At 44.4% G+C, this 26,343-nt stretch overlaps 1 protein-coding gene across 2 annotated transcripts in view; it reads right to left on the bottom strand.

The window, feature by feature from the left end:
* LOC139563265 (thrombospondin type-1 domain-containing protein 4-like) overlaps positions 1-26,343 on the bottom strand; it is a 65,785-nt gene that overhangs the window by 1,876 nt on the left and 37,566 nt on the right. The window contains exons 1-12 of one of the 2 annotated variants that reach the window (XM_071381769.1): positions 21,399-21,624; positions 10,677-10,884; positions 8,675-8,850; positions 8,454-8,544; positions 8,106-8,303; positions 7,805-7,934; positions 7,319-7,523; positions 6,725-6,898; positions 6,163-6,336; positions 5,576-5,755; positions 5,269-5,413; positions 2,016-5,007 (exon numbers count right to left, since the gene is read on the bottom strand). In XM_071381769.1, the coding sequence (XP_071237870.1) occupies positions 4,865-5,007; positions 5,269-5,413; positions 5,576-5,755; positions 6,163-6,336; positions 6,725-6,898; positions 7,319-7,523; positions 7,805-7,934; positions 8,106-8,303; positions 8,454-8,544; positions 8,675-8,850; positions 10,677-10,884; positions 21,399-21,479 (1,905 nt within the window). In that variant the 5' untranslated portion in view covers positions 21,480-21,624 and the 3' untranslated portion in view covers positions 2,016-4,864. Of the gene's footprint in view, positions 1-2,015; positions 5,008-5,268; positions 5,414-5,575; positions 5,756-6,162; positions 6,337-6,724; positions 6,899-7,318; positions 7,524-7,804; positions 7,935-8,105; positions 8,304-8,453; positions 8,545-8,674; positions 8,851-10,676; positions 10,885-21,398; positions 21,625-26,343 lie in introns of those variants that run through there. The other variant, XM_071381768.1, reaches the window with a different exon arrangement.

Genomic DNA, 26,343 nt, shown 5'->3' with positions numbered 1-26,343 from the left:
CGCGCCGGAGATGCCCAACTCGGAGAGGGTGGAGAGGAGGATCTGATGGTTCACAGTATCGAAGGCAGCCGATAGGTCTAGAAGGATGAGAGCAGAGGAGAGAGAGTTAGCTTTAGCAGTGCGGAGCGCCTCCGTGATACAGAGAAGAGCAGTCTCAGTTGAGTGACTAGTCTTGAAACCTGACTGATTTGGATCAAGAAGGTCATTCTGAGAGAGATAGCAGGAGAGCTGGCCAAGGACGGCACGTTCAAGAGTTTTGGAGAGAAAAGAAAGAAGGGATACTGGTCTGTAGTTGTTGACATCGGAGGGATCGAGTGTAGGTTTTTTCAGAAGGGGTGCAACTCTCGCTCTCTTGAAGACGGAAGGGACGTAGCCAGCGGTCAAGGATGAGTTGATGAGCGAGGTGAGGTAAGGGAGAAGGTCTCCGGAAATGGTCTGGAGAAGAGAGGAGGGGATAGGGTCAAGCGGGCAGGTTGTTGGGCGGCCGGCCGTCACAAGACGCGAGATTTCATCTGGAGAGAGAGGGGAGAAAGAGGTCAACGCACAGGGTAGGGCAGTGTGAGCAGAACCAGCGGTGTCGTTTGACTTAGCAAACGAGGATCGGATGTCGTCGACCTTCTTTTCAAAATGGTTGACGAAGTCGTCTGCAGAGAGGGAGGAGGGGGGGGGAGGGGGAGGAGGATTCAGGAGGGAGGAGAAGGTGGCAAAGAGCTTCCTAGGGTTAGAGGCAGATGCTTGGAATTTAGAGTGGTAGAAAGTGGCTTTAGCAGCAGAGACAGAAGAGGAAAATGTAGAGAGGAGGGAGTGAAAGGATGCCAGGTCCGCAGGGAGGCGAGTTTTCCTCCATTTCCGCTCGGCTGCCCGGAGCCCTGTTCTGTGAGCTCGCAATGAGTCGTCGAGCCACGGAGCGGGAGGGGAGGACCGAGCCGGCCTGGAGGATAGGGGACATAGAGAGTCAAAGGATGCAGAAAGGGAGGAGAGGAGGGTTGAGGAGGCAGAATCAGGAGATAGGTTGGAGAAGGTTTGGGCAGAGGGAAGAGATGATAGGATGGAAGAGGAGAGAGTAGCGGGGGAGAGAGAGCGAAGGTTGGGACGGCGCGATACCATCCGAGTAGGGGCAGTGTGGGAAGTGTTGGATGAGAGCGAGAGGGAAAAGGATACAAGGTAGTGGTCGGAGACTTGGAGGGGAGTTGCAATGAGGTTAGTGGAAGAACAGCATCTAGTAAAGATGAGGTCAAGCGTATTGCCTGCCTTGTGAGTAGGGGGGGAAGGTGAGAGGGTGAGGTCAAAAGAGGAGAGGAGTGGAAAGAAGGAGGCAGAGAGGAATGAGTCAAAGGTAGACATGGGGAGGTTAAAGTCACCCAGAACTGTGAGAGGTGAGCCGTCCTCAGGAAAGGAGCTTATCAAGGCATCAAGCTCATTGATGAACTCTCCAAGGGAACCTGGAGGGCGATAAATGATAAGGATGTTAAGCTTGAAAGGGCTGGTAACTGTGACAGCATGGAATTCAAAGGAGGCGATAGACAGATGGGTAAGGGGAGAAAGAGAGAATGACCACTTGGGAGAGATGAGGATCCCGGTGCCACCACCCCGCTGACCAGAAGCTCTCGGGGTGTGCGAGAACACGTGGGCAGACGAAGAGAGAGCAGTAGGAGTAGCAGTGTTATCTGTGGTGAGCCATGTTTCCGTCAGTGCCAAGAAGTCGAGGGACTGGAGGGACGCATAGGCTGAGATGAGCTCTGCCTTGTTGGCCGCGGATCGGCAGTTCCAGAGGCTACCGGAGACCTGGAACTCCACGTGGGTCGTGCGGGCTGGGACCACCAGGTTAGGGTGGGCGCGGCCACGCGGTGTGAAGCGTTTGTATGGTCTGTGCAGAGAGGAGAGAACAGGGATAGACAGACACATAGTTGACAGGCTACAGAAGAGGCTACGCTAAAGCAAAGGAGATTAGAATGACAAGTGGGCTACACGACTCGAATGTTCAGAAAGTTAAGCTTACGTTGCAAAAAAAAAACCATCTAACCATCTGCTTTAACCATCCAGTGGACTCTGGAATGCCTACATCCCTTTCCTAGGCAGCAATTGGTAGAGAGGTAACAGACGTTTTAACCCTGCAGCCAAAAGGGGCCACTGGTGCCAATAAACCAGCGCCCTCCCTGGGGACCCCAATAAATAAATAAAGAGGGCTTTCTGTTCTGTTCAGTCACTGGGAGGACCTGCTGAATTGCCTTCAGTTCAGCAACTTCTTCACTCACTCAATCATATACACTGCTCAAAAAAATAAAGGGAACACTTAAACAACACAATGTAACTCCAAGTCAATCACACTTCTGTGAAATCAAACTGTCCACTTAGGAAGCAACACTGATTGGCAATACATTTCACATGCTGTTGTGCAAATGGAATAGACAAAAGGTGGAAATTATAGGCAATTAGCAAGACACCCCCAATAAAGGAGTGGTTCTGCAGGTGGTGACCACAGACCCCTTCTCAGTTCCTATGCTTCCTGGCTGATGTTTTGGTCACTTTTGAATGCTGGCGGTGCTTTCACTCTAGTGGTATACTGGCCTGGCCTGTCTCCTGGTAGCGCCTCCATGCTCTGGACACTACGCTGACAGACACAGCAAACCTTCTTGCCACAGCTCGCATTGATGTGCCATCCTGGATGAGCTGCACTACCTGAGCCACTTGTGTGGGTTGTAGACTCCGTCTCATGCTACCACTAGAGTTGCAGCCCAAATAAATGCTTCACAGAGTTCAAGTAACAGACACATCTCAACATCAGAGGAGACTGCGTGAATCAGGCCTTCATGGTGTAATTGCTGCAAAGAAACCACTACTAAAGGACACCAATAGAAGAAACTTGCTTGGGCCAAGAAACACGAGCAATGGACATTAGACCGGTGGAAATCTGTGCTTTGATCTGATGAGTAATTGTGAAACGCGGAGTAGGTGAACAGATGATTACCGCATGTGTGGTTCCCACTGTGAAGCATGGAGGAGGAGGTGTGATGGTGTGGGGGTGCTTTGCTGGTGACACTGTCTGTGATTTATTTTGAATTCAAGGCACACTTAACCAGCATGGTTACCACAGCATTCTGCAGCGATACACTATCCCATCTGGTTTGCGCTTAGTGGAACTATTTTTTTTACAACAGGACAATGAACCAACACACCTCCAGGCTGTGTAAGGGCTATTTTACCAAGAAGGAGAGTGATGGAGTGCTGCATCAGATGACCTGGCCTCCACAATCAACCCAATTGAGATAGTTTGGGATGAGTTGGACTGCAAAGTGAAGGAAAAGCAACCAACAAGTGCTCAGCATATGTGGGAACTCCTTCAAGAGTGTTGGAAAAGCATTCCAGATGAAGCTGGTTGAGAGAATACCAAGAGTGTGCAAAGCTGTCATCAAGGCAAAGGGTGGCTACTTTGAAGAATCTAAAATCTAAAATATATTTGGATTTGTTTAACCTTTTTTTGGTTACTACATGATTCCTTGTGTTATTTCATAGTTTTGATGTCTTCCCTATTATTCTACAGTGTCGAAAATAGTAAAAATAAAACAAATTTAAAAAAAACTTGAATGATTAGGTGTGTCCAAACTTTTGACTGGTTCTGTATATACACAGTACATACACACAGCAGTGATGCAAAATATATGATACACTACAACGACACATTAACATTTTAGAGCTTAATTTGTTAGAGGGTTGCTGTGTAAAACTGGTGAGCTGTCACTTAAAAACACTTTACACCTTAAGTTGTCTTAGCACCATAACTTGGGGCTCTATTCAATCCGTATCGCAGAAGTTCAGCGTTACAGTGTGTTTGAAGTTTAAAGGCAATGTTCCATATTAGCGGAGACTGCATCACGGTAAACACTGCATATGTTGGCTCAATCAGAAATTACCATAACATTTATATTGCGCCATCTGTAACGCTTCACCGGTACAGACTACATAGAGCCATAGATCTGGACTGAGCAATTACTGTTTGACACGTCCTCCTGTGAAATAGTGAAATCTTTGGTCAACTAAACTGCTGTGTAGGAGAGTATTGAACAGAGCCCTCATGATACGTAATTGGGGATTATTTAAGAGCAAGCTTGGGCAACTTAATACTACATGTAGTTAATTAGATCATAAATATTGTGGATTTTAGAGCGTAAAGAAGCTTATTAAAATGTGTACAGTCTATACATTATGCAAAACAAACAGAATCTTGCTCTCCTTTCATACTGTATCTTCCTCTCCTTTGATGTAATCCAAGAGAGCCATGGTAGTCAAGAGTCTCATCACAGATGCGGTAGCAGTCCTTAGTTGTAAGAAAGAAACTCCCTCACACAATATTACCTCTGCACCTTGTTTATTCTGTCAACGTTTCAGCCAAAGACCTTTTTCAAGACCTTAATCCATTCAGGTGAATGGCAGCGGCAAACTGCTTCCCACGAAACACAATATAAACCCAGACGGGAACTTTTATTGGAGGGGATTCTGGTTACAGTTCATAAAGTGGTTCCAGATTCTTCGGTTTGGTGTTCTGTCTATCATCTCGCCTCACCAGAGCTCCTCCACTCATAGCCCTGTTAAACGTGTCCTTCAAAACCATCCTCCACGAACCATTCAGTTTCACGTATTGCCCATTGGCAATCTCCTCACAAGCCAAAAACAAGTTGGGCTTTCACTTCCTTTCTTTGCAGTCTTTCAGTTTTTCAGTCTGTATTTTCAGCACTCATATTATAGTGTCCACCCAGAGTCAGGTTCTAGGCTGTCCTCTCCACTGTGGGTCAGTGTGTTTGGCCCAGGGACTGAGGGCCTGCTCTGGGCGCTGTGTCAGGCCCCCTAGAGGCCTGGGGAGAGGGGGCTAGCTGAATGCCCTGTGTTGTGACTGTCTGTGGGCCACTCGTGTGCAGGAGGCACAGCAGGTTGTCTTGTAGTAGTCGTACACACAGAGACGTGCCTGGACCACCACATTGCAGTTGAAATACTTGTCTCGACAGTTCTCGCCTGAAAAACAATCATAATATCGAAAGTAAGTGATCAGTGATTTTAAGTTTTAGAAATCTTTAAGTATTATATGTTTTCTGTATGGAATATGATCTTCATAAATGTTTAACCATTTTAGACTAAAATCCCCTCTAATCCTCATTAAAATTGTCTGACAGTAGTTAGGACCAGACCAGCCATCATTAACCAATCCAACTGTATGACATTCCAGAGGAGGTGCCTTGGCCCCAGATCCATGTTTACTATACAGTAGTAACTGACCTATGTGTGGGACGCAGGGCTCTGGGTTGCACTCCTCTCTCTCCACTGGTTTCAGCTCCTCCTCACAGCCCTCACTGGAAAGCATGTCATCAGACAGACAGCGCACCTCCCTCACACGGAAGCCCCCCTCACATGTCTTAGAACACTGCAGGGACAGAGAATACAGTGCAAACCTCATTCTCCCTTCAATTACACTTTCAAGAGAGTGTATTTCACAAGTATTTCACAACTCCACATAAAAGCGTGTGTCTGTTTTTTCATGTGTGAGTGCACGCATGTGTGGGCATGTGCGTGTACAGTTACTCACAGCGCTCCAGTCTGTGTGGTACCACATGGCCCCGCAGGACTTTAGGTGGCAGCTCTGCTGATTAAGAGGCTTGTCTAGAGAAGAACATTCGTAAGGCGGCATTACGTTGAACCCCTCGTCAGACTTCATCAGACACACCACTGCCCTCTGCTGGCTGCCCGAGCCACACTCCGTTGAGCACTGGGGGAAGGAGAAAATACCATAGGTAATACTACACATGGGCATGACATGAGACATCTGAACTGTTTCAACATGTTTTTTTTTTTATTAAGAAAAAGAAAAAGGCATCATTGGCTCAGTTGATTGGCCGACCTGAGTTATAGAAGGTACACCTTACTTACAGGGCCGGTTTCCCGGACAGAGATTAAGCCTAGTCTTGAACTAAAAAGCTATTTCAAATGGAAATAATGGACAATGGATTTGTAACATCTGAGTGTTCCTCTTTACAATACTGACATGAGACATCAGCAAAAATGTAAGTAATGGATAGGAGACATTGTAAAATCAGCAGCAAATCCTCATCCCAATCTTTTCCCAGATGATGTGTCCCTACAAGCCCAGTTTGACCCGGTGTTATTCTGTCTTACCTGACTCCAGGGAGCTGTAAACCACTCGATGCGACTCTCACAGGGGCCGTGATTACAGATCTGAGAGTCAGTGGGGCGCTCATGGCCACAGCCCTCCAGAGGCAAGCTGCTGATGTGATTGGTCAAGCACAGTACGCCGCGGGTCCGCACACCCATCCCACACTCAGCAGAACACTACAGAGAGCAAAGTCATAGTAAGTGACAATACAAACAGTTGACCTATGCCGTGATTCAATCAGATCAGCGGCAGATCCGTGTATAGTGCACTTGCCATTCAAAGGTCATTTCCAATTGAGCCGGCATATGCAGCATTTACTGTGAATGTGGAACATTGCCTTTAAAAGGTGCAAAGCTGACAAAACGCCAACTGATTGAATCCCGGCCCTAGTACCACCCCCATTTTTAACAGTATCAAGTCAATTTGTATTCAATTATAATCTTGCATCTACAATACTGTAGTAGATGCAATCCAATCAAGGTCAACAATTACTACAGTATTAGGTTAGAAAAGTGTTAGACGGTGATCTTGAGAGTCCATGTCCTCAGTCCTACACATACATACCTTATTCCCCCACTCAGTGAAGAACCAACTTTTAGCACAGGGCCCCATGTCACAGTTCTCATTGTCACTGGGTCGCAGCTTCATGTTGCACTCCTCGTCCGACACAAAGTCTCCCACGTTGCTGACACAGTGTACCTCCCTGGTCCTCTGGCCCACGCCACAGGGAACAGAGCACTGGGGAAACACAGGAGGGACAGTAAAAATACTATAGGGGTAGTTTAAAGTTTATCTCACAGTGTAAACACGGGTCAGTTCTCTCTGATGAATGTAACCTGTTGTCTGTGAAAACAACTGGGAAAATGCTCCATAGAATACTTGCTTGGGTTTAATTTATGATAAGGAATGCTAGCAACTTTAGAGGAATGATAACATTTATCTAATTGGGGTTCATGTACTTTCTGATACATTCTTCTAATACAGTATGGAGTATGTTAAATCTTGTCTGAGTACTTAGAACTTTTGATTGAGCCTGCCTCAGAAGGGTGGGGTAGGTTTACACTTTTAGGACTATTCTAATAGTTCCATGTGCCGAGCAAGCTAAAGTATTTGAAACAAATACTATTTGAAGCATATTGATTGACAGCTGTCACTCACGGCGCTCCACTCGGTTCGTATCTGCCACTCGCTGCAGATTTTCAGCTGGCAGGTGCTGGTGGTCTCAGGCTGCTCCAGGTGGCGGCAGCGGCTGGTGTGGACGTTGAGGGTCCGGTTGGCATACACCTGCCTGCACAAGACCTGGCGGTGCTGCATACCCAGGCCACATGTCTTACTGCACTCCGACCACTCACCAATGTCCCAGCTGCACAGTAGGACACACAAGGCCCCATGTTCAGAGGGACACAATAGCTATGTGGTCCCAACATAGCTAATAAAACATGTGGTCAATTGTCCAATTAGATTCTAATTATGATCTAACTATTAGACTATAAAGAGGACGGGTCAGGAACTTTTCATGAAGAATATAGAAATCTGGGTCCTATGACTTCTGCTAAAGCTCTGTGTATGTATTGAACCAGTGTGTGTAGTGTCTAAGAGCCCTGTATGTAATGTAAGTGTGGTTGAGACAGAGGGGTCTCTCACAAGGCAGGGCAGGACTGAAGGTTGCAGGGCTCTTCCTGTGAACTGGGCCTGGTGCTGCTGTCACACTGGTTCTCTGGTACCTGCTCATGGCTCAGTCTGTGGACACAGCGGAAGATGGTGTACCTGCTACCTGAAAACCAATACACAGGAGAGCGTTAGATGTTCATGCCTCAATACTGCATTGTCACTACTCACTGTGGGAATCTGTTAAACCTAGTTGATCAACTAGTATCAATCAGAGCATCAGAGGTTGAGACCTTTTGGGGCTTCAGTTCAGACAAAGATACATGCCATGTCTTACCTCTGCCACAGGAGGCGCTACATTCTGTTGCCCCAGACAGTTTCCAGTTGTATTCTCTCTGACGTCTGGGTGGCTGGACTGCTGGCACCTGGTTGTTGGGTACCTGGGGAGGGTACTTGCCCCCTCCTGCTGGATCGTACCCATCCTGGTTGGGGTTGCCCCGGTGATCATTCCCACTTTGCCCATACAGAGTGTTCCCTGGGAGATCGAACATGGTATTTCAGCCAACAAAACCAGGGGAAAACTAAGTCATTGAGATGCTTGTCGACCCCCTCCCTTTGTGGACTAATAGTTCATTTAGGCCATACAGTCCCAGTCAGATGCATCAGTAACTATGGGGTGCCTCACCTCCAGGTCTGTGGTCGGGGTGCTGTGGAGGGTTGTCAGAGGGAAGGATGAATTCATAGCTCACTCCTGGGTTGGGCTGCTGGTAGATCACCTGAGGACATAGCAAAAATTCTTCAGTGAATAAGTTAATTACAACTTAATGTGCCAGTGTAAACTGCCAGAGAAATATGTGCCAATATGAGCTACATTTTACTGTACATACAAGTTGACTGATTACATACATAAACATCCAGGATCTCATTGGTTGGCCCCTCAGCCAGGAAGGACTCCCCGGCGGTGCTGGTGACCTCATTGGGTCGTCGGTAGGTGAACATGGTGCCCACCCCCTCATACTTCCCTGGCCGGTCAATGGCCCAGTTCCCATTGATGATGGAGCGACCTGAGCGGCTTTTCAGAGCTGCAGACAGACCATGAGTTGATGGTTGACCGTTAATAAAACTCCACCCAAAAACTATCTTTTGGTATTTGTTTCATTAGTCCATTGTTGACATAGTCCCAAAATGTTTTGCTTGCCAGCACTCAAGTTTTCAGGTATGTAACTTTTCTGTATTGTTTTTCAGATGGCCTGTTGCCCTAACCATGGAATTCTACAATCTGGCTGTAGAGTTGAGAGATTCAGCTACACAATTAACATAAAGCTTTGCCAGCTCTTTGCTAACAGGTTTGCTCATTTACAAAAGACACTGCTTTTTTTCTGAGGATTTCTGTATTTTGAAAGGAGTGAGCTATTTTGATTTAAATGCTGAACATTAGACAAGTAACATTAAGACTACTGAATATAAGAGTGTTTGGACAACTTACAGCACATATTAGGCATGCAGAAATAAACTAGAACAGAAGTCTATTGAGGAGAGTGGGGCAAACATCAGGGGATAATGGTAACGATAAGTAGTTCCATGGAAGAATCCTCAGTCCTGTTTATCCCCAGGATGTTGCATCACAGCACGCTTTTACCCACTGATATATGAACTCTTCCAACAACAACGCCAAACGACGCAGGAACAGCAGTCACTGAAAGGAGCCATTGTTCACACATACTCTACATTTCCTGCTTAGGTGCTTACTCACTGAGTAAGTATTGTGTAGGGGTTGAGTGGGGACTCATATTAAAAAAGCAAGGCATAACTTGGCACCCCCAGTTAGTAGTTTTGACTTAGAAAGGTAGTTTCAAAGTAGGTTTCATCGCTGGGCTCAGTCAGTAGTGGTGGTTTTCTAGGCAGCAGTGAAATTCCTCACCTTAATTAAAAAGGATGGGAAGGCTGGAGGAAAAGGTCCTCTAATGAAAGCTTGTTTATATACTTTCCCCTGAGGGGAGCAGCCAGGCCAGGGGAAGTGGGGGCCAGTGTCTGTCTGTCTGTCTGTCTCTGTCTCTGTCTCTGTCTCTGTCTCTGTCTCTGTCTCTGTCTCTCTCTAACTCTCTAACTCTCTCTCTAACTCTCTCTCTAACTCTGACATTCCAGAAGTCATTCCTGACAATAGACCCACTTCTGTGTCACACTGTTATGCTCCTATAAAGACAATATCTTATTTATTCAATTAATTAAATAAAATATTGTAACCAGAAGTGCACTGTGTGGTTACTTACTACTGACAACATAGAAATGCTCACATCCAAAATTCCGGAAAAATCCCACCTGCTCTGTATTTGAGCTGCCTTTTAATTAAATGAATCAAATCAATTTAACAAGCAGCTGTTCCCTGCTGCCTGATACCAGGCTCACAGCACGGATGTAGCAAGACATGACCTAAATGATATTTAAAAAAATAGCTACTGCTGTCAGATGTTTTATAACCTGAAGCTTATCTTTAAATGGTGACTTTTTATTAGTACCGTTAATGTAATATGAAACATAATCTAACGTGGTCGAAGGGAAAACCTAAAATTGCTCATGGGCCTGATTCAGGCAGAGATGTATGGAGCCTTAAGGGGCAGTGGATAAAGAGCTGGTAACTCTGTACTTAAACAGAGGTGGTTTGGAACCATGCTTGTGTGTTGAGTAACCTTGCCTCAGACATGAAGACTTGCCTACCAAGCTACCCACTGGGCACACACTGGTTGAATCAACGTTGTTTCCTCATCATTTCAATGACATTACATTGAACAAACGTGGAATAGACGTTGAATTGACGTCTGTACCCAGAGGGTAATGTCTTGGCTTTAGCTCAGCGGGCTAACACATTCTGACCCTGGTTAAAACACTGGTCAGTCACAGTCCTACTCACCCAGGTAATTCCTGCTCTTCACCGTCTCGGTGACGTTGATCTTGGTGGCTCCCTCTGGGATCTCCACTATCTTGTGGTAGCCCACCTTGTTCAGGCTGTGCTGCTGGAAGAGCCCTGACACCAGCTTACAGGCCGTGTTGTCCCCGCCACACACCCCACACTTGTCCATCACCTTGCCTGAGCCCAGGTACTCATCACAGCCAAGACTCTGTCAGAGAGAGAGAAGGAGGTTAAAGGAGGGGACAGAAGACATGTATTGCATCTCACTAATCAATACCGGTACATTACAAACAGTACAGTACGCTTTTTGTTGTAAGCAGAGTAGGATTTTTGAGGTGAAGCAATTTTCAACTGTTGAGCTACTGAGACATCTGTTTTAACAGGCAACTGTTTTACCACTGAAGTGCATGGAAAAGTAAATAACATGAGCAACCTCATTAATCAAGTAAAGAGGGGAGAATGAGAGATAATAAACCAAAGCCTATCCAGCATATTCATAAACAAATCCATGTTATTTCACCTCTCTAATTCGATGACCTGCTGCACATAATTAACTACCATAACACAACAACCAATTAGCCTGAGCCGGCTTCATTCCAACAACAGGCATATTCTTGGCACGATGCTAGAGTAGTAATGGCTCCCAAAGCAAATCCTCGGGGGTGTTAGCTTTCTCTGTCACATTGGCACTCATAAATTACAGGAAGCCTGGATAAGGTTAGTATAGAACACTCAAATCAGCAGTCGATAAATCCAGCCAATCCAGACATAAAAGTAGCTCGCTGTGTGAACAGGTGCTGCAGGCAGGGGCCTGGTTGGGACTGATCCCAGCAGGCCACCGTATTTCTATAATTGCAGACCCTGGGCAGTGGAGAGTAGACACTGGTGTGCCAGGATCAGGATACGCCCTCAGTCCGTCACCACTCGAACCTCGAACCGAAGGAACGACCAAGGGAGGGGTCAGCAGGGGACAAAAGAACTGTTTAGTTTTAATGACACAAAGCTCCTCTGTGATTGGACGGCTGCCAACGTTAGTCTCTAGTCAGTCAGTATCTCTCAGGGAACGTTACGTTCAGCAGTCCAGTCAATAATCTCCCCCGTTCCTAGACAAAACCCTGTCACAAACAATTTCCTCCCAATCCCAAACCAGGACTAATGAGGATCTTGCCTTGCTAAACCGACATATTTTCTCAGACCAACTGTATATATTATGTCCCAACATTCATAAAACATATTGCACAACATTTTATGTGTGGTCCTTAAGCACGGGACATAACTAGGCTTACATATAATAATCACACAAACAAATGAAGAGCAGTCTACAGTGGAAATTAAAAAGGGTTTTGCTGTAGATTCATGCTCTCTCAGCGGACTTAGTTCTTCCTGGAGCTGCGGTAAGACAGTCAGCTGCAGGCTGGATGCAGGCTGGGACATGGGGCTGGAACAGGGGAGATGGTAGCCAGGCCAGGGCTAGGGGTGGACTGAGGAGATTGGGGTAGGCTCAGGAGACAGAAGCCTGGCTCTCGCCCACCCATAGCAGCGAGGTCTGCATCGGGCCAACACTCCACCCAGGCCAAAACAAATACACACCACCTCCTTCTACACAGGAAATAAGCGATGAGAGAGGGAATAGCAAACTAAGAGCCCTGAGAAATGACCAAACAGGGCAAATGTTATATTGGCCAATGTGGAATTATGGTATCATACTGTAGCCTATAGGCACTCAAATGTAAGAATGGTATATGATGAAAACCAGATTGTTCCATATGAGTTTACACATTATTATATTTTCATACATCACATATACAGTATGCAAGGCTATCACAAAAAAATTGGGATACCAAGTGACTGGTATCGGTCTTCTCAATTTTCACCATAAAACACCCTGACTTTAAGCAACAACATTATCACAGATATCAGAAAACTGTCCCTTCCTTCCCCTCATAAACCACAGCTTGACAAGCTCGGCAAGTAATGGCTATCTGTGGCCGTTTGTCTGGGAAAAGCTCTGAATCACTATGTGTTAACGTGTGAATGGAGAGTCACATAATTTTTTACCCGTAATCTGAGTAATCCGTCAATGTATGAAATATCATGTGACTAAGAGGCGTCAGTAGTGTTTTTAGAAAAATTGTGCAATAAGGTTTTCCAAGCCTTTTAATATGGTAAAATGGCTTAGGGCATGGGACCTATACAGGAAGCATTGAAGTGTGTGGGTATTATTTGATATCAAATAGTTTCACTGTTAATGTACAGTATATCTTTCAAATCATAAACTGTCAAAACAGACTTTGGAGAACAGATGATAGCCCATGCAAAACAGTGAAGCCAGCAGTCATTTGTCTCCCAAACCTGAAAACAGTCATCCAGGCTGTCCTTGATATATCAAATATAAATGGTCCTGCATCACGAATCCATCCAGATGAGGTGTCTCACTGAACCAAGTTTTAGGGATCCTAGTTTTTCCCTTTCAAGGGGATCCACAGTGTTTAAGTATTCAATTTATTAAGAGACCACATCATTGCATTTTTCTAATCTGCTCTCTGTGGGTGGTTTATAATAATGCTTGGCGCTAAACGACATCCCCTTTCAGTAGAACTATAATGGGCCTTTAAATGTCACTAAAGTCCACCTCATCTGGAAATGGTTAGACGTGTCAAGATGGTAGTCAACTACTAGTCAAAGTGAGGAACGTCGGATGAAAACAACATTAGCCTTCCAATAAACCCCAGCAGTACTTTTCCAGATAAAATAGATGTAAAGTCTTGTGCTTTTAGGAATTGGCTTGTCATGATAGGGATAATAATCCCTTGTTGAGTTTAATTGAATTTATGAAATTCTACACAACTGAACCAGCAGACTATTGGTCTCTTTCCATCATACCAGTAACCACTTTATAACAAATGTTTGAGTTTGCATTTATAAGGTTATTAGATACCCTTAAACTACTGTCTCACTATGATGGTAAAGCTATCCCAATTCCAAGCCTGTCCTCAGCTGTGCACAGAGGCGCCTCATCTCAGAAATCAAGGTTTGGGAGCTTTAAAATAAGTGCCTAATGCACTTTAATTGAGTGGGTAAAGAAGGAATGAAAAACCAACATTTATTTCATTACAAACATGCACAAACTGTCAATAAACAGTTGCAAAGACACTCCATGTCACTTGATCCTTTTCCCACAGGCTTGGCGCAGGTTACACTTGCCTTGCAATAATGTTGCTTTAAACTGTGTGGGGGACCTTGGTTTGTGGTTTCCCACAAGGAATGAATATGAATATAAAAATGAGTGGTCACAGTGACTTTATGCTGGAGTCAACAGGAATGTTATAAACATCTTACAGTCCTTAAGTCGACCAGCCCCCATCTTTCTTTGACTGTAAAGACTTCGGGCTAGATTCTATTAGATCTGCGCTAACCAACACCCGCATAGCGATTGTTTTGGCGGTATTGTTGGTGGAAATACGTTAGAGCTGTCAGATCCACAAGTGGCTCCTTGCATTAGCTTATCGTGGCAACGAAATCACCCAATTTTATAATCCGACAAATCCCATGCAGCCACATTATAAGTTCAAACACTCAAATGTGTGATGTTCTATTGTCTACACCTCGATTAGACTGATAGACTATAAACCCCCCCCCCCCCCCATTAAAATTACAATGAAAACATGCATTAGAAGCCTACACTTTCTATCGCCGTTTTGAACTTCTAACGCAGTGGGGATAATAAGGAAGGGAGTGGTTTGTGACACAAGAGCAGCCACTCACCTATTTGTCAGCTCACACCACAGTTACACCTCCAACACCGCCAAAACATCTGCTATGCGTATGTCTGCCAACGCCGGTTAACACTAGTTCTGACTGAATCGAGGCCTTCATCCACCCCATCTTCTGTAAAGGAAGTTATAGATGTGGTGGAAAAAGTAATCAGTGGACTGACTGCTAGGGTTTCTCACAGGCGTGGGACTGGGACCCTGGGTTTAAATGGAGAGTGTTTGTGAGTGGATGTTTAGACAGAGAAATCCACTAATGACAACGAGATTTAAGCTAACAAGTGATTGACATTAACATGTGCAGATGGCTGTACTGAATAGGCCTATCAGGGAGCACTATGGTGCCAGATTCATGCAGCTGTTTCAGGAGCCCCATCTACACAAATGATCCATTATCAACCACACACTCTGCATATCAGGGACTCCAGACACTTTTATTCAGTCATTCCTGTAACTGATCCTAGACCATAACTCTTCTGATCTCTGCCATGTCCATGGCTTGAGGTCAGAACATACTTGGGTCTTGTCAGAGCTTAGACTAGGGGTTCCCATGATATTATACTCTGAGTGCCATGCCAGACCCACCAGCCTAGAAACCACCAGGGAGTCAGGAAGGTAGATCGCTCAATGAGTCCCTGAGAGAGCACCAAGACTGCTCACTGTATACATGATCCTAAACTCAGCAAAAAAAGAAATGTCCCTTTTTCAAGACCCTGTCTTTCAAAGATAATTCGTAAAAATCAAAATAACTTCACAGATCTTCATTGTAAAGGGTTTAAACACTGTTTCCCATGCTTGTTCAATGAACCATAAACAATTCATGAACCTGCACCCGTGGAATGGTCATTAAGACACTAACAGCTTACAGATGGTAGGCAAATAAGGTCACAGTTATGAAAGCTTAGGACACTAAGGAGGCCTTTCTACTGACTCTGAAAAACACCAAAAGAAAGATGCCCAGGGTCCCTGCTCATATGAGTGAACGTGCCTTAGGCATGCTGCAAGGAGGCATGAGCACTGCAGATGTGGCCAGGGCAATGAATTGCTATGTCCGTTCTGTGAGACACCTAAGGCAGCGCTACAGGGAGACAGGACGGACAGCTGATCGTCCTCGCAGTGGCAGACCACGTGTAACAACACCTGCACAGGATCGGTACATCCGAACATCACACCTGGGGGACAGGTACAGGATGGCAACAACAACTGCCCGAGTTACACCAGGAACGCACAAACCCTCCATCAGTGCTCAGACAGTAAGCAATAGGCTGAGAGAGGCTGGACTGAGGGCTTGTAGGCCTGTTGTAAGGCAGGTCCTCAACAGACACCACCGGCAACAACGTCGCCTATGGGCATAAATCCACATCGCTGGACCAGACAGGACTGGCAAAAGTGTTCTTCACTGAGGAGTCACGGTTCTCTCTCACCAGGGATGGTCGGATTCGTGTTTATCGTCGAAGGAATGAGCGTTACACCGAGGCCTGTACTCTGGAGCGGGATTGATTTGGACGTGGAGGGTCCGTCATGGTCTGGGGCGGTGTGTCACAGCATCATCGGACTGAGCTTGTTGTCATTGCAGGCAATCTCAACGCTGTGCGTTACAGGGAAGACATCCTCCTCCCTCATTTGGTACCCTTCCTGCAGGCTCATCCTGACATGACCCTCCAGCATGACAATGACACCAGCCAAACTGCTCATTCTGTATGTGATTTCCTGCAAGACAGTAATGTCAGTGTTCTGCCATGGCCAGCGAAGATCCCGGATCTCAATCCCATTGAACACGTCTGGGACCTGTTGGATCGGAGTGTGAGGGCTAGGGCCATTCCCCCCAGAAATGTCTGGGAACTTGCAGGAGCTTTGGTGGAAGAGTGGGGTAACATCTCACAGCAATAACTGGCAAATCTGGTGCAGTCCATGAGGAGGAGATGCACTGCAGTACTTACTGAAACTGGGGGCCACACCAGATACTGACTGTTACTTTTGATTTTGATTTTGACCCCCCCCCTTTGTTCAGGGACACATTATTCCATTTCTGTTAGTCACATGTCCGTGGAACTTGTTCAGTTTATGTTTCAGTTGTAGAATCTTGTTATGTTCATACATATATTTACACATGTTAAGTTTGCTGAAAATAAACGCAGTTTACAGTGAGAGGACGTTTATTTTTTTGCTGAGTTTATAAAGTTTGAATTTGAATATATTAACACACTTGGACACTTAACACTATTACAGGGTACATAAACTTTGAGTGCACAAACTTAGATATGCATCCAGCTGTATCTGGTCACCGATAGTAAAACATTTTTGTTTAATGTTCCAAGGTTGAAATCTTGCATATTATTTAACATGACATCTAATATTTTAACACCTAACATGTTGTCACAACATGTTTATCAAATAACAACAAACTAAATGAATGCTGCATTAATGGAATACATATTAATAACAATAACAGGCTCTAGAATTAAGTGTCAGCTCAATGGTTTGGCCTTGCTTCACCAATTACATTTTATTCAACTTAAATTCTTATGAGAATATCTTCAGATTAAAGGAATTCTCCATTTATTTTCAAATGATAACACTCCACTTTGACATAAAAAAAACACACACACACCCTGTCGACCAAATTTACGACCAAAGAGTAACGGAGGTTGTTTTGTGAACATTATGAGAACATTTTCAACTCTTCACTTGCTGTACAGCCAGCAGAGAGCTCTGCTGGAGCGTTGCCATTGCTGTTATCAAGACTTGGCTTGCAATGATATGCCAGCTCATCTGGAAATGTAATATTTACATTACTGGGCTTCCAAGCAGAGAATTCTGGGGCAATGTCATACCAGATAATAATTCATAGTGGAGGTGACCTTACAGCAAGATGGCCACCGAATGGAAATGACATTATGCTGAAATCTATAGAAAACTCAATGACTGACCACAATCTCAACATTAAAAAAAGATGAGTGGGGATCATTGTCTGTTTTATCTAAAATGTGACTCATTGCTCTAGAAGAAATGTAGTAGTAAATAGTAAACTGGGTCATACTGTAGATTAGAAGTGCAGGCAATGAGAAATATGTGGGTTCTAAGCGTTTAAAATCAAACCGAATGCAAGATATTATGTCTACATAATCCTACATCAGTTGGGCCAACTTGAACTCTTTCAGTTTGACTCCCCAATGCACAAAATAATACTTACATTCAATAAACATAGTTAACTACTACTGACTGGGTTGGAAAGACGAAGGTATAGATCTATAGAAATGCCTAAATAACATCCCCTCTGAGAGTGATTATGGTTTTCTATCTACCTACCCACTCACTGAGGATGCCTTCACTGTCTGCCTGGTTTGAAATCGCAGAGCACTTTGGCACTGTGGTCAAGGAAATTAACGAGACCTTCTGACCTTCCTTGACTGTGATGTGAACGGCTAGAAGTGCTCTCACCCTGACATCCTGTCAGTCTCCCAAGCTAGACTTGTGATAGTGGTACAGTATCATAAGGGCTTGGTGTAGACTTGAAGTTAGACATGCCATAGTGGTATCATCTGGGGTTGCTGTACGTATGGTACGCCAGCCAGCTACCGCTGAGTCTCCCAGGCAGGCAGCCCTGGGAGTTGGTGTCAGGATGTCAGGAAGCGGTGTAGCTTGGCTTTGGAGCGGGCAGAAAACCTCAGCTATGAGTCAGTCATTCCATTCATTTAATTTAATCTCCGTCCATGTACGCTTTCCTTCCTGTCTGTTTAAACACTACAGCACAATAAGGTGGAGGTGCTCTCTGCCACAGCAGGCAGGCAGGCAGGCAGGCTGACTAAAGGCTAAAGGTCTTCTAATGGGAAAGGGAAAGGGGGATACCTAGTCAGTTGTACAATGCCTTCAATTTAAATGTGTCTCCCACATTTAACCAAACCCCTCTATGCTGCTGCTGTTGTTGAATAGTATTCACAATACAGGTATAAAGTAAATGTGATTATTTAGAAAATAACAAAATGCTAAATTCCATCAGCTTTTAAATTGTTACCAAGGCTAGGACTAATGCAAACCCCGTGAACACTGAATATTGGACCTGCTGAGTTGAAACACTGGCCAGCTTTTAGAATAGGACCATACTGGCATCCTGTACATCATCAGAAAATACAGAGCCACATCTCCCATATAATAGTGTCTGTTTGTGTTTTACCACTGATTCCTATTTCATTTCTCACACAGAATCCAGTATAACGTCATAGTATAGCATGACAACCCACCCCCTCCGTTCGGTTGGTCGGTCCATGTGAAGTGCATGTGGCCGACCGTTGGCAGTGGCGTAGGCCACAAGCATCTGTCTCCCACATGGTGAGATGCTGTGTTCCTTTCTACCTTCCCTTTAGAGGCTCCTTTATCAGAACAGTGTTTAATGAGGGTGAGGTCGCTAACAACACACACTGCCTTCAACACAGTCAGCACTGGAAACACATCTGCAGCTGTGGTGGAGGTTGGCTACTGTATTGCTGGGGACTGCTCAGTGATCACAAGGTGAAAGGTGATTTTCACTTGCATACAGTATAATGAAGTCACTTTGTAAACTACATCCATCAGACATTCAAGGGCAGCTCCCAATGAATAGTGCTAGACCTGTTATGGTACTGTACAACTTCCAATACCAATTGACATTTCCATATCAGATTGCAGCATTAAAAGGAGATTAGGAAATATAGCCATTCTGGCTGCTATGACAGAAGAGAGGGAAAATTGGCAGCCTTCAACAAAGAACTAGAAAATCTATTTATGTCCTATAACCTTTCCATGCATGTGCACTTAAAAAAAAAAAGATTTGCTTCACAAAATTAAATAGACAAATGGACCATCACAATCTGTCTGTAAATGGAAGAATGGAAGACATACTTTCAAGAATCACAGACTTTTCCTCCGATTTCATCTCTGGAACTTTAACTTGTATCAATCAAATGTATTTATAAAGCCTTTATACATCAGCCGATGTCCCAAAGTGCTATACAGAAACACAGCCTAAAACCCCAAACAGTAAGCAATGCAGAATTTTTTATTTTATTTTAACCTTTATTTAACTAGGCAAGTCAGTTAAGAACAAATTCTTATTTACAATGACGGCCTACCGGGGAACAGTGGGTTTACTGCCTTGTTCAGGGGAAGAACGACAGATTTTTTATCTTCTCAGCTCAGGGATTCGATCCAACAACCTTTCGTTTACTGGCCCAACGTTCTCACCACTAGGCTACCTGCCGCCCCAGATGTAGAAGCACGGTGGCTAGGAAAAACTCCCTAGAAAGGCTGGAACCTAGGAAGAACCAAGCTCTGAGGGATGTGTTGGGAATATCATGGATGTGTTGGGAAGTCAACCAAGCCAAGGCAATAATCTGAGTTTGGAACCACTAAAAGAAGCACAAACTCTTGGTTTTCTTGGACCAGACAGTGATAACTCATGGGTTCTTTCCCACTACATGGCGTTTCCCAACATCAATCATTACATGTGTCAAACCCCAAGTGGGTATCCAAAACAACCAGGAATAATGACTGAACTGTGGGGATAACTCTTCCCACAGAGGAGTAGGGCTATTGGGCTCCTCCATCCATTTTAAAGAAACCCTCTACTGTAGCAGGTCACATCAGCACAGGATACAATACAGGATAAAGTGGTAATAACATGATAATAGTATGGCAACAAGCTATAGTAAATCGAATACTTTTTGTTGCCCCGGATAAGAGAGGGGTCCTCAACAGTGAAGAGTAGAGTGATATATACTGGTCATGACTGGGGGATGTTTTCTCACATACCCCACAAACTTCTCAAACCTTTCTCCCAGCCTCAGGCCTCAGGTCAAGGGCACAGCAGCCTCATAAATGCCCACTGCTTGTAAACGTCTCTGAAATAGCACAAACCGTGTTGATTCTACAGTCTTTAAAACACTGAGGGTTTCCTCTGTCATCAGTATCTGTTTGTAGAGGTTCTGTGTTGGAAACATAATTAATGGATATTTTAAAAAGTGCCTAAATACAGGGTAAGGGACAACTTAAGGACACACCTACATGTTTACATGTGGAAATGAAAGGTGCCCTATAGTGAGAGTATTATAGAGGGAACACGTAATCCTATACAATCATTCTCTAAGACACCAATCTCAACTCCTGCCAAATGACCAACTGCAGCTTCACCTGACGTCACACATGTTAGATGTTTAGCAGAAGACAAAGCAAACCGGTTGCATGGACTCCATTCATTCACATGTAATATTTTGGTCACAATTACCTTCATTAAGGCACCTTGATGAACAGATCAAACCAGGATACTGTACACACAGAACTAGAATGAGATATTCTATTTCTATGACTGTACATCACCTGTCTGCAGCAGTATCACAGTGATGTCACAGCCATGTAGTCAATCATTTACACACACATGGAGCTCTGCCAATCTATGCCCTATTACAAGCCAGACATCCCCCTTTAGAGTTCCCACAGTTATACTAAGTACAACTTTGAAGGACACTGTCCTTTATAACTATATAACAGCCTGCCTTATATGTGCTACAGAGTCAACAGCACAGACTGCCAAAGCTGCTTAACAGTGAAATTAGTCACACAGTAAATACCTAATCTGATCCCTACTTGTTCCTCATGATCTATAGTCTGCAGTCATAGCCAAGGCATGAACTAACTTAGAATTTAACCTATCTATTAGAATCAGACTATCAACTTACAGTTCAGCTGCTCGAGAATTACTTAAGAAGAGCACCGGGCTAAACAGGCTAATTACATTCATAATACAGATTTATACAGGTCATAGTTTTAGAGGGAGTCCCTCTTATGTCTGTTTGGGACGTGTAAAGGTACTGGGACTGGGAGCGATGAGTAGCCAGTCCCAGACGGTCAGTCTCAGCCTAACCTGTGGAAAAGAAGAGAGAGGGTCCATAGTAAGACCATGGTATGGTTTAAGTCTTACCTGTGACCACGGGTTCCCCTGCGCAGTCACAAACATGTGAAGGAGGCAGACAAGCAGCAGAAGAGCCAGACCTGATAGCATTCTCTCATTTGGCCAAGAACTATTGACCAGCAGCTCTCAGTCATGCATTCAGACAGGTCCAGTAGAAAACGGTAGCTGCTCCTGGCTGTTTCGCCTTGCCCCTGTAGTGCAGTGAACGCCAAAACCACTACTCTGCTGATCTTTATGCACAGCCTTGTAAACTGAGCTGGAGGAGGCGCAGCTGGGGAGGCTGGGGCATTTAAGAGGAAAAGTTACGGCCGGGAGGGGGGAGGGAGAGAGAGAGAAAGGTATATCTGGGAAAAAAGAAGATTAGTGGAGAGATGTTTAAAAGAAAAAGGAAATATTTGGGAAGGGAAGAGGAAGAGTATTTATTGTTTATGAATGGTGGAACATGAAGCCTCCTACTGTGTAGTCAACAATGGACAGGTGTTGGTGAGACAACTCAACTGGATACCTTTGCTAATCATTATTTAGTAGGACTAGATGGAATACCATTGTAATGTAATCTAGACTACTGACAATGGAACACAGCAGACAGCCAAAGAAAAGTAACATAACAGCCCAAAACACTTTGTGGTCAAGTGGACATTTTAACACTGAAATAGACTGACTACGGACTGCATTTCATATTCTTGAACATGGAGAAACCACAAACTCTGCAACAATACGATCCCTTTGCACTCTCTCTTATACAAGCATACTCAAGCACTTAATTGCGAGCCACGTCGCAAGGAAGGCTGGAAGTAAAGAAGCCGAAGCCAAAAAGACTGAACTCATCATATGGTTTTCCTATTGCTGCACCATTGTTTCCACAACATTAAACCCTAATTCATCAGGACACACTGTAGTTAGGAGTGCGCTCTTCATCAGACTATGACAGTTGGTTTTCACATAAAATTATATGACCATAGTGGGTGCATGAGGGCATTGTGGCTGTATTTGATTTGTAGACAAAGAGCATTTTTGCAGCCATCCTCACTTAACCATGAGATAACGTAATATTTTCAGATTTTAAAGCAGTACAGAGAGACCACAACAGGCACATGCAGCAAACTACTGTATCCACTACAATTCTGTATTTCAGCTGGGCTATGAGGAGCGAGCGAGAGAGAGAGAGAGAGAGAGAGAGAGAGAGATTTCCAGCAGGCTGTTAGTGGACACACCCTCTTCTTTGGGCCACAGGTGCTTACACACCATTAAGAGAAAATAAGCTTTTTTAGCACAAAAAATGGCCTGTCCCTGTTAAGCAAAGCCAGCAGTGAGTCACCGCATAATATGAATGAGAGTACTGAGAACACTGAACAAGTCATATCAGCACCTATTGAATGCATCTAATTCCATTACATCTCCAATTGTGTTTAAATCTTTCACAGCGGCAAGCAAAGGCATCATGGACAGACAAAAAGCCAGAAAGTTTAGATAGTGGCGTCTCAACACCTGGACTTAGCTTGGCTTCTGCTGGCACTCTCTTGTCTTTCCCCACTCGCTGGCACTCTCTCTCTATCTCCCAGAGGCAGACTGACTGACAGCCAGTGACTGAGCAGTGAGCAACCTCTGCAGCAACACAACAGCTGCACACATGTTTACAGGGAACGTAGTGTATGGGGAAGAGAGCTTTCAACAGCATATCTATCTCTATAATCTCAGACACATCAGCTACTAATCCTCTCCTGATATACTGTATAATAATCTGGACTGATATTGAACAGTACGCTTAACACCCTGAGGCCCGCTGCTGGGACCTGCTGGATCAGACAGACTGAAAAGTAAAGCATGTCCTGGTTCTGGTTGGAGTTGTGTTTCCTTCAACATATGGGTCAGGTCAGCAGCCTTGGCTCCCAATGTCTGATTCCTGAAGTCTCCTACCCAACACACATCCACACACACCAGAGACATGCACTAGCCTACAGCATCAGGTGGTCTTACCATTACTGTATAGTATTATGATGAATTACAAAGGGATTCATACAATGGATGTATTCATGTTTGCTTCCCATTTACTGTCATATTTCCATCATGTCTTAAAATACAATGTAAGCATGACCTGGACACATTTTTTCACATCCTGTCAATTTGAGCAGACATATTCAAAAACCATTTTCTAACCAAACACTACTCTGGATTTCAATTCAATCTGTCGTATATTTAAAAATTCTTTCTCCATATTACTATACATTTCAAACCCGAAGCCCAAACATGAACTGCTTGTACATTAGAAAGACCTATTGGAGTGGACTGTGTCAGGAAGAGCACAGTTTGAAGATCGAGCAGTAGAGCAGAAAGAGAGAAAAAAACAGATTTTTGTGCATCTGGGATACATATTAGCTGCAGCAAGGCCAGGCATGTAGGTCCCTTGATTGTTTCCTTCAAGAAATGTCTTTGACTAAGGAAGGCAGAGAGTGGGTTGTTAATGAATAAAACAGGTGAAAGTGTTAGGATAATGAGGGGTGTGGTGGAGGTGAGGTTAGGGATCGGGGAACATAGCTGCAATCACTATTTATTCTTTGGCCTGTTTGGCTCATAAAGCCAACTGTCTGTGCATAACAGGGTCATCCTGTGGGGAGGACAGTGGTATGGAGATCCACGGTATGCTACATTATCACTGGAGGTTCATTGTGGGGCATGGGGCTGTGACTGACTGACTGACTGACTGACTGATAGAGCGATGCACCCCAAATGGCACCCTATTCCCTTTATAGTGCACTACTTGTCACCAGAGACCATAGGGATATACAGTCGTGGCCAAAAGTTTTGAGAATGACACAAATATGAATTTTCACAAAGTCTGCATCCTCAGTTTGTATGATGCCAATTTGCATATACTCCAGAATGTTATGAAGAGTGATCAGATGAATTGCAAAGTCCCTCTTTGCCATGCAAATTAACTGAATCCCAAAAAAAACATTTCCACTGCATTTCAGCCCTGCCACAAAAGGGCCAGCTGACATCATGTCAGTGATTCTCTCGTTAACACAGGTGTGAGTGTTGACGAGGACAAGGCTGGAGATCACTCTGTCATGCTGATTGAGTTCGAATAACAGACTGGAAGCTTCAAAAGGAGGGTGGTGCTTGGAATCATTGTTCTTCCTCTGTCAACCATGGTTACCTGCAAGGAAACACGTGCAGTCATCATTGCTTTGCACAATAAGGGCTTCACAGGCAAGGATATTGCTGCCAGTAACATTGCACCTAAATCAACCATTTATCGGATCATCAAGAACTTCAAGGAGAGCGGTTCAATTGTTGTGAAGAAGGCTTCAGGGCACCCAAGAAAGTCCAGCAAGCGCCAGGACTGTCTCCTAAAGTTGATTCAGTTGCGGGATCGGGGCACCACCAGTACAGAGCTTGCTCAGGAATGGCAGCAGGCAGGTGTGAGTGCATCTGCATGCACAGTGAGGCAAAGACTTTTGGAGGATGGCCTGAAGAGAAGAAGAAGCCACTTCTCTCCAGGAAAAACATCAGGGACAGACTGATATTCTGCAAAAGGTACAGGGATTGGACTGCTGAGAACTGGGGTAAAGTAATTTTCTCTAATCAATCCCCTTTCCGATTGTTTGGGGAATCCGGAAAAAAAGCTTGTCCGGAGAAGACAAGGTGAGCGCTACCATCAGTCTTGTGTCATGCCAACAGTAAAGCATCCCGAGACCATTCATGTGTGGGGCTGCTTCTCAGCCAAGGGAGTAGGCTCACTCACAATTTTGCCTAAGAACACAGTCATGAATAAAGAATGGTACCAAAACATCCTCCAAGAGCAACTTCTCCCAACCATCCAGGAACAGTTTGGTGACAAACAATGCCTTTTCCAGCATGATGGACCACCTTGCCACAAGGCAAAAGTGATAATTAAGTGGCTCGGGGAACAAAACATTGATATCATTGAGAACTTGTGGTCAATCCTCAAGAGAAGGGTGGACAAACAAAAACCCACAAATTCTGACAAACTCCAAGTATTGATTATGCAAGAATGGGCTGCCATCAGTCAGGATGTGGCCCAGAAGTTATTATTGTTATTGCAGAGGTCTTGAAAAAGAAGGGTCAACACTGCAAATATTGACTCTTTGCATCAACTTCATGTAATTGTCAATAAAAGCCTTTGACACTTATGAAATGCTTGTAATTATACTTCAGTATTCCATAGTAACATCTGACAAAAATATCTAAAGACACTGAAGCAGCAAACTTTGTGGAAATCAATATTTGTGTCTTTCTCAAAACTTTTTGCCATGACTGTACAGTACATTCTGAAAGTTTTCAGACCCCTTGCCTTTTTCCACATTTTGTTACGTTACACCCTTATTAAAACATTTCCTCATCCATCTACATACAATACTGCATAATGACAAAGCGAAAACAGTTTTTTTGACATTATAGAAAATGTATTAAAAATTAAAAACAGAAATAGCTTATTTACATATTTATTCAGACCCTTTGCTAGGAGACTCGAAATTGAGCTCAGGTGCATCCTGTTTCCATTGATCATCCTTGAGATGTTTCTACAACTTGATTTACCTGTGGTAAATTCAATTGATTGGACATGATTTGGAAAGGCACACACCTGTCTATATAAGGTCCCACAGTTGACAGTGCATGTCAGAGCAAATACTAACCCATGAGGTCGAAGGAATTGTACGTAGAGCTCCAAGACAGGATTGTGTCGAGGCACAGATCTGGGGAAAGTTACCAAAAAATGTATGCAGCATTGAAGGTCCCCAAGAACACAGTGGCCTACATCATTCTTAAATGGAAGAGATTGAACTCTTTGGCCTGAATGCCAAGCGTCACTTCTGGAGGAAACCTGGCACCATCCCTATGGTGAAGAATGGTGGTGGCAGCATCATGCTGTGGGGATGTTGTTTAGCGGCAGGGACTGGGAGACTAGTCAGGATCTAGGGAAAAATGAACG

This window comes from Salvelinus alpinus, chromosome 33 (genome assembly GCF_045679555.1).
Source record: "Salvelinus alpinus chromosome 33, SLU_Salpinus.1, whole genome shotgun sequence".
Lineage (NCBI taxonomy): Eukaryota > Metazoa > Chordata > Actinopteri > Salmoniformes > Salmonidae > Salvelinus > Salvelinus alpinus.
This window is presented reverse-complemented; position numbering and strand designations above follow the sequence as displayed.